Genomic DNA, 19499 nt, shown 5'->3' on the forward strand with positions numbered 1-19499 from the left:
ATCATTGTTTTTAATTCTTAAATTAGGAAAGCTGCTTAAACCACGAGTTGCTTTTGCTGGACACAGTCATCATTATTGCTTGAACATTAACCGTTTTGGCATTGAAGAATATACAGTAGCTTCTTTTAGTTGGCGAAATAAAATTGAGCCAAGTTTTTTACTGGTATAAAATGAAAAAAACTTCTATCATTCTTATAGTACATTAATTATTTTTCCATTTCTCAGGCTGCTTTTAAAGCCACAAATTATTCTGTTTCGAAATGTGATATGTTACCACAACAGCATGTTTACAATATTTACACGACGGCTTTAATAATAATATCAGCAATTATCATAATTGAAAAATGTCGAAAATTTTGCAGAAAAAAAGGCGTGAGTATCAGGAACTCGTGAATTTCAATATATGGGAGTTCGTCTAGAAAACTAATGCTTTTAACTTTTTGAAATCCAGCCAAAACGGTAGTCACGATACTGCATACGGACATAAACACAATAGTTTAACGGATGACATCATAGCATGGTACTACACAATTTTTGGCAGCATCAATTTCGGCTATTAAATATTTTACACTTTTAAATACCTAGGGTCAATTTTTCAGCAAACTTCATCGCCTATAAAATTGAATAGGTGAAACGTGGATATGAGGCGTTTCTCAACAAATAGGTGTTGTACACATTGCAATCAAAATTTCATCTTTGGCCAAAAGTTAGACATGTGCCCTTTTAATAATAAACGGTTCAATTGATAGCCCCTGCCGTATACCATAGTCCCACTGTCCATTACATAAGTGATGTTCAGTTTCCCGCTATGGAGAGATTGTCCTTAAATTGGCAAGTGAAAGAAAGGAAATGGTGGAAAATGTATGCCAGGTCTGCTAGTTTACAAATTATGTATAATAAAAATGCAAATAACATTGTATTTATATTTTAAATGTTCAATTTATTTCTCATTTCATGTCTCTAAGCACATAGAAAATTGTATCATATTTGTGGTGATCGCTAATTCCATGTAAACATTTTCGCTATTTCAGAGTTAGTTAAAAATAGTAGTTTATAATCATGCAGTTTTACATACATATATATGTATGTATATATAATGTAATAAATTTAAACGTAAGAAACAAATTTAGCAACTTGCCTTGTTATTGTAACCTGAGTACGAAAATAAAAGCTATTTTACGAACTACTACTTAAATTTCAAAAAATATAAAAACATGTTTTTTTGTGCATGTGTATGTATGTATATTTGAATATATTCAGGCAATTCACAAGGTCTCTTAAGTGTGAATTAGACTTCCTTAACCCTAACGCCATAGTCGTAACCATACCTATACCCATAACCATCTACAATCTGATTGATTAATGGTGCCTTAACCTAAATATCGTGAAAATTTCATAAAAATAAAGAAAACGCAAAAAATCATAAACATATTTAACAAAAAATAAGTCTCTTAGTCAAAAGTAAATAAATTCACCAACTGAAATATTTTTAGGTTATGGATATAGCGAAAAACCAAAAACCAATTGGTTGGCTATGGTATGGTTATGTCGTTAGCGTTATGGTATGGCACCGTTAATAGATTACATTGATTTCTATAAGGTAGGTTCGATCAGCTGTTTTATCTGGTTATGGTTATAAGTCACCATTAATTAGCCTTTTATTACTTATGATTTAAACCCGTCTAATTTGCTTTGTTGTTGTTTCTATGTAGTAGAGTGGGAGGAATGCAACAAATTAAATGGGGCTACACTGAAATGTCAGCCCTTGGTGGGGAGAAATCCCGAGTCGCTCTGGTACAGAGAACCGGCTGCCTTGGGAAGAGTTTCTAATACGGTATACAGGCGGCGCTTCTATCTTATTTTGATTTTTTTGAAGCCTACATAAAAATCCTGCCAAAACCGAACAAAGAAGCTGTCAAAGTCATGTTTGTATAACTAATACTTAAATCTTTTCACTAATACATCGAAACTGAGTCTTGACTAGTGATAGAACGATACGAGTACTGAGTGAGTAGTATCGACACTGTTCCAAAAAAATACTCGAGTGTTTCGTCCTCGACGCTTTTATCCATGTACTGAGTAAAGTATTGATGCTTTACCTCGATACTTTTCTCCGATACTTTACCAAGTGCCGATGGTTTGCATGTTAGAGATCAACTATAACAAAACAAACCATAACTTGAGTGAGCATAAACTGATATGGTCGACGACGCGGTAAAATCTTCGCATTTAACTTAACCCGACTTTTTGGTAATGGTGGAATGGGGGCGATTTCGCATTTGTTGGTAAAAGAAAAGTATGTGTTTATTGTCCAGATTCACTAACTCAAAAAAAAGTTATGAAAAGCTGCTAATTCCATAAAACTTCAATACATTTTAAATTGCTATGCAATATCTATTGTGAAGTTTTGGTGGATGGAGTTAGCAGCTTTTACAGCATCGGAGAAAAGAAATGATGCTTTAACAAATACTGATGAAGTGGTGAAACTTGAATAGATAAATAAATGCTTGCGATGTACATTATTAACATATTGTAAAATGGGTGTGGTGCCGTCCGCATTGAGCAGAAGAAACTTTAAAAGTTTTGCAAGCCGTAAAATTTAAAAGTCCAAAAGCCGTTGATTTTACTTTGCAATTTTACGGAAATATGATCCTTGGTATTATATATAGATCCAATCGAAACGGATAAGGACCACGGCTACTTTATAAAGATCCTTACAGTTTCAATCTTAACAAAATGTCCAATATATATTTGGTACGTAACAATACTACCAGAAGAGATATGGTAGTGCAAAGTACAAAAGTTTATAAAAAGGAACATCGTTCTGATCCCCTTTTATTTAGTTAATTTCTGCACATAACATTGAATGCCATAAAAAAAATACTTGACGCGATTGACCTCCGAGGAGATTTAGACCAAGCTTCCCTTCCAGGTTGCGTCGTGCTACTTTTACATATTTTATGCCGAATCCGAACGGCATCTGCAATCAGATGAACTTTCACTAGCAAACTTTTCACGGGAGAAATACACTCGGAGCGCTTGTGAAAATACCGTCGACGGGCGACCCCGTTTACAAAATCTTTTTTGTAAGTGAAAAAAACTGTTTTCTTTCAAAATGCCATAAGTTGATCAAAAATCTTTTGAATAATTTAATGTTCGTAACGTTTCTCTTTAAATGTATCCTTAAAATATATGTAGAGCACACAAATGGATATATAATGTTCGATTTTGTCCAACCTTCAAATTTCTTGCTTTTTTTGTACTAAATTCAAAACTTGCAATCTCATTTAAAAAAAGTTTCTTCCTGAAAACTCCGAAGTACTCACTTGGATCGAGTATACTCGATACCTTGTACTGAGTATGTGTACTAGCATCGATACTTTAATCCGAGTATTTTATATGAGTACCGGTATCGATACTTTTTCTAAAAGTTCTATCACTATTCTTGACTCTGACTCACCGTGTGTAGACCCTATAACACAAAATTTTACTATAACAAGTAAAGGTGTCTAGGTTCGGGTGTAACCGAACATTACATTCAGCGTGAGCTTCAATTGTTCATTTCATTTCATATAAATAACTTTTCTACATAACACGTGGCACCGCCCGTTTAAAAAAAAATGTCTCCCCATTTCCTCTTACAATAAAACTTGATAAGTGAAATATCATTGATTCAAAACTATTTTTTGTTAAGTTATAGCTTATTATTTTCGTCTACGACCTTTTTAAAAATCTTTTATATAAAAGTGGGCGTGGTCTTCAACCGATCTCGTCCATTTTTTCTAAAAATATTTCCTGCTATAAGGAAAATATGTGTACCCAAATTTGTTACGGTATGTAAATTTTTCTTCGAGTTATGCCTCCCGAAACATAGAAAAATGCTTAGTCATAAAAGGGGCGGTGCCACACCCATTCAAAAATGTTAGTGTTTTCCAATTAAATGTTATAATTCAATTTAGAAAGTAAAATTCTATTGATACAAAGCTCTTTTTCGCTAAGATATAGCTTATTTTGTTCGTCCAAGACCCTTTTAAAAATCCTTTATATAAAAGTGGGCGTGGTCCTTAAGCGATTTCGCTAATTTTTCTTCAAAGCATTCCGTATAGTAAAGGCAACCTCTCTGCCGAATTTTGTTACGATAGGTTTCACGATTTTTGATTAATAATATTTGTAAAATTGATTTTATCACAAGTAGGCGGTGCCACGCCAATTTAAAAAAAAAATTTCAAATTTTTATCAAGAGTCTCAATATCAATCCACACGTCAAATTTCAACATTGTAGGTGTATTATTTACTAAATAATCAGGTTTTTTGTGTTTTCCAAAATGTTATATATAAACTGGGCGTGGTTATCATCCGATTTCGCTCATTTCCAATACCAATCTATTCTGGGTCCAGATAAGCTAGGGTACCAAATTTTGTGAAGTTATCTCAATATTTACTCAATTTATCGTGTTACCGGACAGACGGACGGACATCGCTCAATCAATTTTTTTTCGATACTGATGACTTTGATATACGGAAGTCTATATCTATGTCGACCATGTACATGGACGATGTACAACCAACCGTTATCCAATCAAAGTTAATATACTCTGTGTGCAAAGCACGCTGAGTATAAAAATACAATTCAGCAACATATGTAAGTATGTATATCGGGTGTGCTAAGTTATTGCCAAAAAAATAATTTATATGGGCAATTCACAATGTCCATGGAAATCTTGTGGATTGCCCAATTAATTTCAAATACTTCAAAGAATTGAAGAAGAATGTGAGTCATAGCATAACCTGATTTTCTACCTTTTAGTATTATTATTAATTATAATTTTAGTATTATTTTAATGTAAGCATTGTTTTCAATAAAACCGTTTAAGTAAAAATTTTTTTAAAATTATTTTATTTTAGTTGCACTACAAGTTAGGCAGGACATAAGCATACCAACGCTTCTGTAAAAAAAGGACGTGTGGCACTCGGGGACCGCCGTGGTAAAGCTATTGCATATTATCAACTTATGCAATTATAATATTTATGCAACATTTTGTTTTCTTTGATATTAATTCAAGTTTTGTCTTTGATATTAATTCAAGTTAACCTTTTTAAGCGTGGTGACCGATAAGAAAACAAATTTTTTGCTTTTATTGAATAAATGAGAAGTTAATATTTAACTTTCACTTTAACTATAACTTTAACTTTATTTTTAACTTTAACTTTCACTTAACATTCACTTTAACTTTAACTTTATTTTTAACTTTAACTTTAACTTTTACATTCACTTTAACTTCAACTTTAACTTTAGCTTTAAATTTAACTGTAACTTTAAGTTTAAATTTAATTTTAACTTTAACCTTAACTTTAACTTTGACTTTAACTTTAACTTTGACTTTAACTTTCATTTTAACTATAACTTTAACTTTCTTTTTAACTTTAACTTTAACTTTCACTTTAATTTTAACATTCACTTTAACTTTAACTTTAGCTTCAACTTTAACTTTAACCTTAGCTTTAACTTTAACTTTAACTTCAACTTTAACTTTATTTTTAACTTTAAATTTCGCTTTAACTTTAACATTCACTTTAACTTTAACTTTAACTTCAACTTGAACTTTAACTTTAACCTTAACTTTAACTTTAACTTCAACTTTAACTTTATTTTTAACTTTAACTTTAACTTTCGCTTTAACTTTAACATTCACTTTAACTTTAACTTTAACTTTAACTTTAACCTTAACTTTAACTTTCACTTTAAATTTAACTTTATTTTTAACTTTAACTTTAACTTTCGCTTTAACTTTAACATTCACTTTAACTTTAACTTTAACTTTAAATTTAACTTTAACCTTAACTTTAACTTTAACATTCACTTTAACTTTAACTTTACCTTTACCTTTAACTTTAACTTTAACTTCAACTTTAACTTTAACCTTAACTTTAACTTTCACTTTAACTTTAACTTTCGCTTTAACTTTAACTTTAACTTAATTAAAATTTGATTTTAGCGACCTTTATACGTTTAAATGTAAAGTTTTTATTTTGCCGGCTCTAGGTCAAAAGTAATAAAACGATTTGATTTTTTTAATTTCCCAATATATTTCGATCACCTTCGGAGATCTTCATCAGGGGGCTACAACAATAATAAAAATTCAGCTTAGTTTGTAATAACTAACAATAATAAATAAATAAACCATCCTATGTATATAATCATATTCATATTTATATACATACATACATTTATATTTTTATTTTGCTAATCTGCGTCCCATATATTAAATTGATACGAATCTTTTTTTTACGCTCTCATATTTTCGCTCTCACGAGGGATTTATCTTGTAGTTGTTGCTGGCAACAATCACAGATAAATCCCTCGCGCCAGCTGAAGCGGGTGCCAGAACAAAAAATGTCCCAGCCAAAACGAAAAACGTGCCAAAAATTTTGGTAAACTTTAGTTTGACCTACAACTGTAGAACAGCGTTCAAAAATTATGGGAAAAAGGATAAAAATACTTGTTTTAGTGTAAATATTATTAGTTCGAAGGCGAAGGGTAAATATTATTTCCCATTCAAATGTCATCACAAAAACAAGTTCTGTAAATATGAAGTCCCGATGCAACCAGTCCATTTTGATCACAGAACCTGGAACGTCAGACATGTAGGATAGGCCCTACCATTGAATGATGTTAACTATTATATCATAGGTCGGATTTACTGAAATTCCAAAAGAATATATGGTTTTCACTGTGAGTTAAATGCGTTACAATATTTGACCAATTACTTTAATCAAAATGTAAATTTTACTTAGATTTGTTTATATTTGACTCCAACTAGTAGTATTATTGTAAAATGAGTTTAAAAAAATGAATATTTTACGACTATCATTTTTTTAAATTATTGAAACTATAATCGCCGAAATGTATGTCAAAAATCCCCATTTTCAGATCTATTCATTTTTGTTTGGAGTGGCATCATTGATAAATGTTATAAAAAATGTGCATTTTGACAGCGCTCTCTCGAAACAAAGAGTTGCAAATCCATTCATCTATGCTGCGTCCCTTCGGTTCGCCATGTAGCTTTGAACTAATTTTCCACGATTCTAGAAAGTGTCTGTAGATATGTGAGCAGCCGTCGGTATCTATTTTATAGTTAAGTCTCTTGTTTATTGGTGCGTTTGTTATGTGGAGCATTTCTAAAGTGAAGCGTTTTTTGTAATTTTGCTCTGTTTGAAGTATGCTCACTGCTTCGAAATCTGGTTGATGGCCGCTCTCTGCACAGTGGGCCGCAAGTGCAGTTTTTTGCATGTTAGTAGCTGCTCTGCATTTTATATCCGATCGGTGGCCTGATATCCTCGTTTTCAATTTATTCTTAGTTGTACCTACATACTCTTTGTTACATTTATCGTTTTCATTTCCAGCGCATGTTATTTTGTATACAATGTTGTTTTTGTCTAATAATGCTACTTTACTTTTCATGTTGTAGAAAATATTCGTCGTATAGGCTGGTTTATGTGCAATTTTGATGTTTTCCTTGTCATATATGTCGGAACCTTTTAATCTGTCGGAGAAGCCTGGTATATATAACATCGATTTGTACTTTGTAGTTGTTTTTTCTCCGTTTTTGGGTATTTTTATTTCACTGTAAGTTTTTATCATCCTCCGTATAATTCCATGAGGGAAGTCATTCATTTTTAGTATATTTGCTATTTTTCTTTTGTTTTCAGGGTGGAACACTGCATCACTCGTGTCCAACACCTTCCCAATAAAGTTTTTGGCTGTATTTATAATCATGCTTCTCGGATGTTTGGATTTGTAGCTCATTATCCGTCCTGATGATGTGGGCTTTTGGTACCAATCTACTTTTATTTGGTTACCTCTCTTACATACGAGACAATCCAAGAAGGGTAATCTGTTTTCAGTCTCCAGCTCCATGGTAAATTGTATATCTTTATGATATGTGTTTAGGGTTTTCATTGTTTTCTCTAGTTCGTACTCCCTTACTATTGCAAACACATCATCTACGTAATTACTAAGTAGTCTCGTGTTTGTCACTTTCTTCGATATTTCTTCCATTATGATGTCGGCTACTATCGGTGATGCCGGAGATCCCATTGGAAGCCCTCTTAACTGCGTATAAATAATTTCTTCATACTTAAAATATCTATTCTCTGTGATACAAAAGGTCAATATTTCCATAAAGAGCTTTTTTGGTATATCTGTATTGTTTTATGTCGTCCCACTTTGTCATTATAGTCCCTATAGCTAAATCCGTTGGTACGCTTGGAAACAATGACACTACATCAAACGACACAAGACGTTCATCATCACATATACAGGAGTTGTTTATCTTATTTCTGAACTCTATTGCACTTTTAACATTAAATTTTGATTCGGAAGTCAGATTTTTTAAAACGTTGGTCAAGTATTTACACAAATTATAGGACGGAGAATTAATCATTGAACAAATTGGTCTTAAAGGTATATTATCTTTGTGTACTTTTGGCGCACCATAGGTGATCGAAATATATTGGGAAATTAAAAAATCAAATCGTTTTATTACTTTTGACCTAGAGCCGGCAAAATAAAAACTTCACATTTAAACGTATAAAGGTCGCTAAAATCAAATATTAATTGGAACTACGGAAGGCACGCCGTGAACAAAAGAAACCAACAAGATGGTTTATGCAAAATTAAAAAACACCTACAACAACAAGACAAAACAAGCTATCAACAAGTATAAATCAGAATCCATCCAGATGACAAAGTTGCAGTCCAACATAAGGTTTTTATTAAAATGTAGGGAAGCTAAAATTATACCTAAGTTTTTACAAAACACAACAAAACTAAATTACATATTTACCATTAACAATCACATACCTAAATATATAAAACACATATTGGACAAACACATAAGATTATTTCACAGTAAAATACTAAATACTTTAATTAAATTCAAACACGATATTTTAAAAGTGAAAACAAAAAAACTTACTTATACTAAGGCCACTTTATGCCAAAATATGAAAGAGGATGATCTGAAAGCTTTTTTCGAGAGTGAACAACAACTCGCACTCACACATACCAGCATCTGCAAAAACACGCAACAAGCAAAGCTCGAAAAATTGAGAAGCGCACGAAACAACGAAACACTCGAAAACAGCAACAACAAACATTGGTTGGTAAACCAAACAAAGACAGATTTTCCACCTGATGTTGAGGCGCTTCTTGCAAAAGGTCCAAAGTTTGCTCTACCGGTTGCAAAAAACACTTTCCCTCTATTCAAATGTATAGCGGATGGAGAAGAACTAATACAGAGCGTGAAAAATAAAGAGGATCAAGAGCATTGTTTACTATATAGTTTGGCAGCTTAATTCGAGGTTATGTTGCGAATAGAGTGGAAGGCACTCGCAGGCCGTGAAAATAGGCACTCGAATGGAGTGGAATGAAGAACAGTAGGAAGACCAGAGTTGCATTGGATCAATCATTGCATCAATATTAAAGATAAATTTAGAAAAAATAATTAAATACTTGAGTATAAGCAAACATTTTCTTTCAATTACTGCAATTAAGGTGTCCTAGATGCTATATATTCCAAAATTATAACATTTTGTGTCGGTTTAAAAATTTAACTTCAATTTCCCTAAGATTTCCGTAATATGGCCATTAGTGATGTTTGTGTGTGTGTGCAAATTTTGAGCGACCAGCTGTTAGTTGCGCTACTTGGTAAAGTTTACAATGATCAAGAGTCTGCGAGAGCAAAAACTATCGTTGCTGATAAAAGAAACAGTAACAAAACATAAAACGAACACAGCTGATATTGCCATTAACGATACAGTGGGGCGAACCCGAAAATTTCTAAACCAAAACAAAAATATAGTTATTTTAAATGCAGATAAGGGAAATGTGACTGTTGCAATGGAAAAAAGTGACTACATGGCAAAGATGAATAATATATTATCCGATCTGTCAACATATAGAATATTACGGCAAGACCCAACGTTGCGCTTACAAACGAAAAGCAATCAATTAGTAGATAAATTAGAGAAACTAGGTATCATTACAAAAAGAGAAAGATCACAAATGACAACCCATACCGCTCTACCACCACGAATATATGGTGCGCCAAAAGTACAGAAAGATAATATACCTTTAAGACCAATTTGTTCAATGATTAATTCTCCGTCCTATAATTTGTGTAAATACTTGACCAACGTTTTAAAAAATCTAACTTCCGAATCAAAATTTAATGTTAAAAGTGCAATAGAGTTCAAAAATAAGATAAACAACTCCTGTATATGTGATGATGAACGTCTTGTGTCGTTTGATGTAGTGTCATTGTTTCCAAGCGTACCAACGGATTTAGCTATAGGGACTATAATGACAAAGTGGGACGACATAAAACAATACACAGATATACCAAAAAAGCTCTTTATGGAAATATTGACCTTTTGTATCACAGAGAATAGATATTTTAAGTATGAAGAAATTATTTATACGCAGTTAAGAGGGCTTCCAATGGGATCTCCGGCATCACCGATAGTAGCCGACATCATAATGGAAGAAATATTGAAGAAAGTGACAAACACGAGACTACTTAGTAAGTACGTAGATGATGTGTTTGCAATGGTAAGGGAGTACGAACTAGAGAAAACAATGAAAACCCTAAACACATATCATAAAGATATACAATTTACCATGGAGCTGGAGACTGAAAACAGATTACCCTTCTTGGATTGTCTCATATGTAAGAGAGGTAACCAAATAAAAGTAGATTGGTACCAAAAGCCCACATCATCAGGACGGATAATGAGCTACAAATCCAAACATCCGAGAAGCATGATTATAAATACAACCAAAAACTTTATTGGGAAGGTGTTGGACACGAGTTATGCAGTGTTCCACCCTGAAAACAAAAGAAAAATAGCAAATATACTAAAAATGAATGACTTCCCTCATGGAATTATACGGAGGATAATAAAAGCTTACAGTGAAATAAAAATACCCAAAAACGGAGAAAAAACAACTACAAAGTACAAATCGATGTTATATATACCAGGCTTCTCCGACAGATTAAAAGGTTCCAACATATATGACAAGGAAAACATCAAAATTGCACATAAACCAGCCTATACGACGAATATTTTCTACAACAACATGAAAAGTAAAGTAGCATTATTAGACAAAAACAACATTGTATACAAAATTACATGCGCTGGAAATGAAAACGATAAATGTAACAAAGAGTATGTAGGTACAACTAAGAATAAATTGAAAACGAGGATATCAGGCCACTGATCGGATATAAAATGCAGAGCAGCTACTAACATGCAAAAAACTGCACTTGCGGCCCACTGTGCAGAGAGCGGCCATCAACCAGATTTCGAAGCAGTGAGCATACTTCAAACAGAGCAAAATTACAAAAAACGCTTCACTTTAGAAATGCTCCACATAACAAACACACCAATAAACAAGAGACTTAACTATAAAATAGATACCGACGGCTGCTCACATATCTACAGACACTTGCTAGAATCGTGGAAAATTAGTTCAAAGCTACATGGCGAACCGAAGGGACGCAGATTAGCAAAATAAAAATATAAATGTATGTATGTATATAAATATGATTATATACATAGGATGGTTTATTTATTTATTATAGTTAGTTATTACAAACTAAGCTGATTTTTTTATTATTGTTGTAGCCCCCTGATGAAGATCTCCGAAGGTGATCGAAATATATTGGGAAATTAAAAAATCAAATCGTTTTATTACTTTTGACCTAGAGCCGGCAAAATAAAAACTTTACATTTAACTTTAACTTTAACTTTGACTTTAACTTTAACTTTAACTTAAGCTTTAACTTTAACTTTGACTTTAACTTTAACTTTCATTTTAACTATAACTTTAACTTTATTTTTAACTTTAACTTTCGCTTTAATTTTAACATTCACTTTAACTTTAACTTTAACTTTAACTTCAACTTTAACTTTAACCTTAACTTTGCATGGTTTTCGGAGGGGGCACTCTACAATAGATGCCATAGCAGAAGTTATAGACGCAGTCAAGAAAGCCGAGACAGCGTGCCACAGAGCAAGACCTATAGTGTTGCTGGTCACGCTGGACGTCAAAAACGCTTTTAACTCAGCTAGGTGGGAGGACATGCTTGAGGCACTAGAAAGCACTTTCAAAGTACCGCAATATTTGTTAGAAATTTTAAGGGACTACCTAAGAGAGAGGTATCTAATATATGAAAGTACTCACGGTCAAAAAAGGGTAAAAATAACAGGTGGAGCAGCCCAGGGTTCGGTACTAGGTCCCGATCTCTGGAATATAACTTACGACAGTCTTCTTCGATTAGACATGCCAGAAAGCACCTTCCTCGTTGCATTTGCAGACGACGTGGCAGCTGTGATAACAGCACCAAGCTGCGAGCTGGCACAGCTAAAATTAAACCAGGTCATGCGTAATGTAAATAGGTGGATGGCTGAGCACGGTCTCCAGTTAGCAACAGCCAAAACGGAGATCGTCATCCTCACAAAGAGACGTATTCCCACTACCAGGAACATGATGGTTGGGGACCAGCCAATAGAAACACTCGCTTCAACGAAATATCTGGGAGTGAGGTTAGACAGCAAACTCAACTTCTCGGATCACATACGAGGGACCTGCGAAAGAGCTGCGCGCATAATAGCGCAGTTGAGTAGATTAATGGCAAACACAGGTGGCCCAAAGCCATGCACAAGGAAGTTGCTTGCATCAGCCTCGGATTCTATACTCTTATATGGTGCAGAAATCTGGGCGGACGCAATGAAATACCGGAAGAACCGAGTCGCCCTCACCTCGGTCCAACGCAGAGGGGCGCTGCGAATATCTTCGGCTTACCGCACGGTATCAGCTGAAGCTGTCCTGGTCGTTGCGGGAACCATACCGATATATCTTCTCGTTGAGGAAAGAAAAACAATATATGACAACGGATCGCAAGCAAGTAGAGCTGCTGTTGCCATGCAGGCGCGAGAAGAATCGATCCGACGTTGGCAAGACCAGTGGAGCAACAGCATCGTAGGAAAGTGGACTAGGGAACTAATCCCTGAACTTGATCCATGGTTGAAGCGACCGCACGGAGAGGTAGACTTTTACCTGACCCAGTTTCTAACGGGACATGGTTACTTCCGCAAATACCTACACAGAATGGGTAAGGTTGATAGCCCGAGCTGTCTGTACTGTGGGGAAATAGACGATGTACGCCACACCTTCTTCGAATGCAGGCACTTCTCCCATCAGCGAAGGAGGGTAGAAGAGGTACTTGGCGACCTATCCCCGGGCAGTGTCATTAATAACATGACCTGTCGAAGAGACAGATGGGATACGGTCAGCACATATGTGAGGCATATACTTACCAGTAAACGAGAAGACGGATGCCTAGCCCATTAGCGTGAGAGTAGCCATAGAGCTCACGTAGCGCGCACCCGTACCCGAAGTAATGCTAAACGCGGTCCCAGGTACGGGGATTTGCGCGGGCCGTGGGAGGTTAGGTTTTAGTGGGTAGGCCTTCATGGAAGAAGGGAGTCCTACACTCGGAGAGTCTCGCAGTGAGGCTTAAATATCCCGGTCAGTGCATAAAGCATTTCCTCCTTCCACGAAAAAAAAAAAAAAAAAAAAAAAAAAACCTTAACTTTAACTTTCACTTTCACTTTAACTTTAACTTTATTTTTAACTTTAACTTTCGCTTTAACTTTCACATTGACTTTAACTTTAACTTTATGATCCGGGGTGGGCGTGAGCTTAGCACCTGCTAACAAGCCAACCTAATATAAACGCACGCAAGTCATTTTCTGTCAAAAATGTCTCATGCACATACAACTTGTATGAGAGCAACTCAAATTGAATTTGCTACGTGAAAACCTAACTCGATTTCCAATTTTTGTTCTGCGTGACATTTAGATTTGACGTTTGCACACATGCTTTACATTGTCCCAACGCATGCTTTTTTGGGTTAGGGCAAAAAACGCCGGTTGTTGGCGTGCGGTTTTATTAGGTTGCCTTGTAAGGGACTATATATGTATACGACATGGCGTAACGATACAAGGTGGCAGCACGGGACAGCTGATTATAAACTTTTTTATTTGCTTTAATACATCAACTTTCGTCGCAGTACGATTTTGACATTTGTCCATCGAATTTACAAAAACAAAGTACATGGAACTTTTATCTACGTTTGTAGGTATGTCACCATGCTGCCACCTTGTATCGTTCCGTCATGGCATACGAAAAGCGATAGCACAATGGCTACTTCGTGAAAATCAACGACAGCTCTTTTAGTTTGATTTCAATCATTGTTTACTATATAGTTTGGCAGCTTAAGTAGAGGTTATGTTGCGAATAGAGTGGAAGGCAGTGGACTAGGCAGTCGAATGTCATATAATGAAGGAATGGTGTTCGAAGTTTTTTCAAAGATAAAAAAAAAAAAATGATAAAAACTTTAATATAAATAAAACTATTGTTTTAATACCAACAAAAACGCCATATATATTCTGTATACATTAATTGGCAAGGATTATCTCACTTTAAAATTTGAATTAAATAATCTAAAGTTTTTTTTGAAACTGAGTCGAGAACTGTGCGTGTGAATGTGCGAATTTTCATCGATCAGCTGTTAGTTGCGCTACTTGGTAAAATTTACAATGATTTCAATGGTCGTACTGTGAGGAAGTGTCACATGCGCGCTTAAAACAGAGTACCAAAGAGTGCGTGTGACACATATTCACCGTTCAAGCATTGAAATCATTGTAAACTTTACCAAGTAGCGCAACTAACAGCTGATCGCTCAAAATTTGCACACACACACAAACATTACTAATGGCCATATTACGGAAATCTTAGGGAAATTGAAGTTAAATTTTTAAACAGACATAAAATGTTATAATTTTGGAATATATAGCATCTAGGACACCTTAATTGCAGTAACTGAAAGAAAATGTTTGCTTATACTCAAGTATTTAATTATTTTTTCTAAATTATCTTTAATATTGATGCAATTATTGATCCAATGCAACTCTGGTCTTCCTACTGTTCTTCATTCCACTCCATTCGAGTGCCTATTTTCACGGCCTGCGAGTGCCTTCCACTCTATTCGCAACATAACCTCGAATTAAGCTGCCAAACTATATAGTAAACAATGATTGAAATCAAACTAAATAATTTATTTTTCTTTCGTGCGCGCTACGCGTTCGTGTTTACTAACACATTCTCAATTTGGTAACCGTGTAAATGTAGTGGTGCCCACCGCTGTTTATGATAGAGATCGAATTTTATGTATTTGGCCTATTGCTAACACCGAACCTTTTCGAGATCTTTTTTGACAAATATCCGTTACGGTTTTTTTTGATTTAGTCGCCAAGTCCGCGATAAAATCTATGCAATAGCTTAAAAATCCATGCGGAGGCACCCCCGGATCTGTGAAAGCGGAATACGGCTTGTAGTCCGTTGGGTATTATTACCAACATACAAGTATTTGGAAATCTTAACTTTTAAGCTTTTTGAATTTTAGATTCTTAATATATTTTGGCACAATAAATATTACTATCACATTTATTATTTATTTATTTCAAGATACTAAATATTGCTAATTATTGTTTTCATTGTTACCTTGTTTTGTAAAATAACATAAAATTAAAAACACGTTCTTAACGTTCGGCTTAACGATTACACGATTTTTACGAAACATTAAACTAATTGAGATAAATTGCCCAATTATTTTACTAATGTTTTTGCATTCATAATAAATTCAAAATAATAGTGATTGTCTTTTGTCATTTTGGCAAATTTGTCTATTTTTCCATACAACTAAAGCCCGGTTTTCAGTACAAGTTCAACTCAGTTTGTCAGTTAAACTACGCTTACACTTATTCTGCAGTTCTTCAGTCTACTTTAACTGAAGTTTAAGCTAAGCTTAAGCGGCCGATCTGCCAGGGTTAAACTCTAGTTAACCTATCAGTTATTTGCGTTCGTACGAAATGGCGTGGAATATACCCAACAAGCATTTGGGCTTGTGTACCATTAGAACTCATGTTGATACCTAGGCATACTTCTAAAATCTCAAGAGTTGTTTCGAAACAGTAGCTCAACTCAAGAATCATAGGGTACTCGGCAAAAGAGAAACTTTTTATAAAGCAAAATATGGTATTACTTAAGTTAAAAAAATGTAATTAACAACTTGTGGTTCGTTCTCTAACTAGACTCAAATGTAAGATTCAATGATGTTGATGTAGGATCTTCGGTGTGGTATGCGGAGCACGCTACGATCACACCACGGCGGCCCCCTATATAATTTATTCTTCATTGATTACTCTTCATTACTGCTACCAGCCAGGTGTTTATTTCTCACAATAAACAACTGTTGGTTTTGGTGGTACCTTCTTGGAGATTTTTATCAACGCAACCTCAACTCTATATATAATGTAAGATATCAACTGGAGAAACGGGTTGAATATTCTTTGAGAACTGTACATTTCTCAAAATCTCTCGAAATTAGGATAATAATTGGAAAATACTAATAACGTTGGAGATCAACTGGAAAACTTTTAATTTTACAAAATTTCTCAAAGGTTGGATAGTGACTGGAGAATGAAGTTGGATATCAAACCGAGAACTACCTGGTTTAAGAATAATTAAACAATGATGTTGGATATCACTTCCGGAATTAGATATATATTTCGCCGGAGAATTTTTTTCCATGTTTGTTGGGTAAACAAAATCCAGCTTTTGCCGTATCTACAAATTATCTAGATAATAAAAAAACCAATGTTGCCGCCCAAACAGCATACCCCAAAGGCGGCAATAAACTGTGACTGAAAAACTGCTCAGTAGTTTAACTGGAGTTTAAATTTGCTTAGAGTTTACTCAAGCTTAGTTTAAGCTTAGCTTAACCAACCACTGATAAACCGGGCCTAAATGGGTTATTTGTGACAAAGTGAGATACAAGGATACCTAATTGGAAATTCTGAACTTGAATTAAATTTTCCTGAACTTAAATTGTAAATTTCTGAACTTAAACTGGAAATGGTGTAGAAAACTAAATAATATAATTTTAGGTTTTTGCGTCTCAATAGACAATTTTAATTGTACGACACCCTTTAACCGTCCTTAATCACAGCCAAAATGTATATTTGATATTTTTGCCCAGGCAATGCCGGTAAAACTGGAAATAATCGTTTATTTCATTTATAACGACCACCCTAATATAAATTCGCATACATATATATGTGTATCACTGACATATACACTAAATAATAATTATATAAACAATAGCACCTGTAGTCACTAAAAATGCAATATTTGTATATAATTTTAGGGTACAAATTTGCCTAAATTGATTTTCTTTCTTATTTACATAAACGTAATTGACAAATTTTATTTGTTGCTTTGTTCCAAACTGACAACCACATAAATAAATAAATAGATAGAAGGCGCGATAATCTCCGCAGTGATTTTAGGCCGAACTTCTCGTCCAATTTGCGGGACGGGATCTACTTGTTTTACCCCGACACGAACAGCAACTGCAAGAAGCAGGAAGAAATACACTCGGAGAGTTTGCAAAATCACTGCCGAGGGGCGACCCCGCGTAGGAAAACTTTTTCCTAAAAGAACTTGTTTCTAAATTTTTGATGATGCTTTTCCCGGGGTTTGAACCTAGGATATTTGGTGTGGTAGGAGGAGCACGCTACCACCACACCGCGGTGGCCGTCTCGGTGAAAACCACATAAGCTTCTATAAATATGCATAATAACAATAATAGTTTACAAGTTATATACGATATTCTAATATCTTTTAATAACAGCAATTGAAGGTTCTCCATTGTCCAAAAGATGGGTCAGTGTTTGTGCAGTATTGTCTCGTGTTATGTCAGCATTTGCTATTCGCTTCGGAAAACATTCTTTCGGTAGGAATCTGTAAAAAAAATTAAAATCCAAGTAACATTCGCAAGTAAGTTTGATAAATGTATGCGTGGGATCTAATGGGTTGATAAGCGCAGTACAAAGCTTTATAGTTTCAGAGCTTGCGCAACGAAATTGTCAACCTCACCTACGCGAGGGGAATCCTCATATAAATACGAGGGGGTGGTGGTCGGTATAGCATAGAAGATTTCATGATAATACTGTGACGAATACTAGCAACACTAAGGGGTACTATCATCTCTAAGCCGATACTGAGCAGTGACTTGTATGCACATAACCAAATTAATAATTTTTCGTCATCTAGTAAGTTTTACAGCTCCAGTTCACGCTCAATTCTCACTGGAATGCTCTGGATCATTGAGAGACTTGAGAAGCAGATGTCGTGAAATTTTCGCACACGTGAAATGTGATAGGCAGATGTCGCCGCTGTTTTTCATTTAACTCATACGGCAAAAGGCTAAGCAGCGACATCTATTTTTGAAAAAGTAGGTGTATTAAAGGCAGCGTTGCCAAACGAAAAGGAAGTAATTAACAAATTAACTGGCTCACAAATTGAACCAGACTTATATCAGGATTTATCTGGCTCAAATCGTTGTTGTTGCATTTACATGCAAAATTATTTACCTGGCTCAGGATTTTGCCACCGGATGATGGCTATTATGTCTGCACATATGTCCATACAAGCAGGGGCGAACCAACAGGCAGATGTCGCCGCTGTTTTTCATTTAACTCATACGGCAAAAGGCTAAGCAGCGACATCTATTTTTGAAAAAGTAGGTTTATTAAAGGCAGCGTTGCCAAACTAAAAAGAAGTAATTAACAAATTAACTGACTCACAAATTGAACCAGACTTTTATCTGGATTTATCTGGCTCAAATCGTTTTTGTTGCATTTACATGCAAAATTATTTATCTGGCTCAGGATTTTGCCACCGGATGATGTTTATTATGTCTACACATATGTCCATACAAGCAGCAACTAAACCAACTTCTGAGGAAACAACTTAATTATATATACATATTGTGACGAATATTAGCAACAATAAGGGATACTATCATCTCTAAACCGATACTGAGCAGTGACTTGTATGCACATAACCAAATTAATCATTATGTCTACAAGCAGCTGTGAACAACGCACAAACACATGCATATATCTGAGATACTCCCAAAAGTATGCATTCATTTGTGCAAGTATCACTCACATATACACGCGCATGGGGTATGAGAGAAGCTATAAAATCGTGCATCTGTAGTTATAGCTGAGAAATTTAAAGCTGATAACTAACTAGTAAATTCTGGAAATAGAAGCGCCTAGAAATATGTCGGCGAGGAAACCGGACAGCATAAAAGCGGCAACAGTTGAGGTACAAAAAATCAGTTTGATTTAAGCAAGCTAACAGTTGCGAAGTATAAGTGTTATTGTGAAGTACTTTAATAAAGGCCATATTTTTAGTGATTCGAACGTTAGTAGAAGATTGCAAATAAGCGGAATTGCACTGAAATCGTCACAATACCAATCGTTCCCGAGATGGTCGGACATTTGTTGTTACTTTGGTG

At 34.7% G+C, this 19499-nt stretch overlaps 2 protein-coding genes across 17 annotated transcripts in view; one reads left to right on the forward strand and one right to left on the reverse strand.

Moving 5' to 3' along the window:
• PGAP5 (Per1-like protein PGAP5) overlaps nt 1–1213 on the forward strand; it is a 3846-nt gene extending 2633 nt beyond the window's left edge. For 2 of the 3 annotated variants that reach the window (XM_067768852.1, XM_067768851.1), the window contains exons 6-8: nt 27–163; nt 226–372; nt 452–1213. In XM_067768852.1, the coding sequence (XP_067624953.1) occupies nt 27–163; nt 226–372; nt 452–463 (296 nt within the window). In that variant the 3' untranslated portion in view covers nt 464–1213. The remainder of the gene's footprint in view (nt 1–26; nt 164–225; nt 373–451) is intronic. The other variant, XR_010949980.1, reaches the window with a different exon arrangement.
• Nucleotides 915–19499, reverse strand: part of SLC5A11 (Sodium/solute co-transporter-like 5A11) — a 72738-nt gene continuing 54153 nt past the window's right edge. For 12 of the 14 annotated variants that reach the window (XR_010949972.1, XR_010949974.1, XR_010949969.1 and 9 more), the window contains 2 exons: nt 13654–17932; nt 915–11979 (listed from right to left, as the gene is read on the reverse strand). Coding sequence is in view for 1 of the 14 variants with exons in the window: in XM_067768850.1 (XP_067624951.1) it covers nt 17803–17932 (130 nt within the window). In the remaining 13 variants the exon portion in view is untranslated. Of the gene's footprint in view, nt 11980–13519; nt 17933–19499 lie in introns of those variants that run through there. The other 2 variants (XR_010949968.1, XM_067768850.1) reach the window with 2 other exon arrangements.

The sequence above is a fragment of the Eurosta solidaginis genome, chromosome 2 (genome assembly GCF_040869045.1).
Source record: "Eurosta solidaginis isolate ZX-2024a chromosome 2, ASM4086904v1, whole genome shotgun sequence".
Lineage (NCBI taxonomy): Eukaryota > Metazoa > Arthropoda > Insecta > Diptera > Tephritidae > Eurosta > Eurosta solidaginis.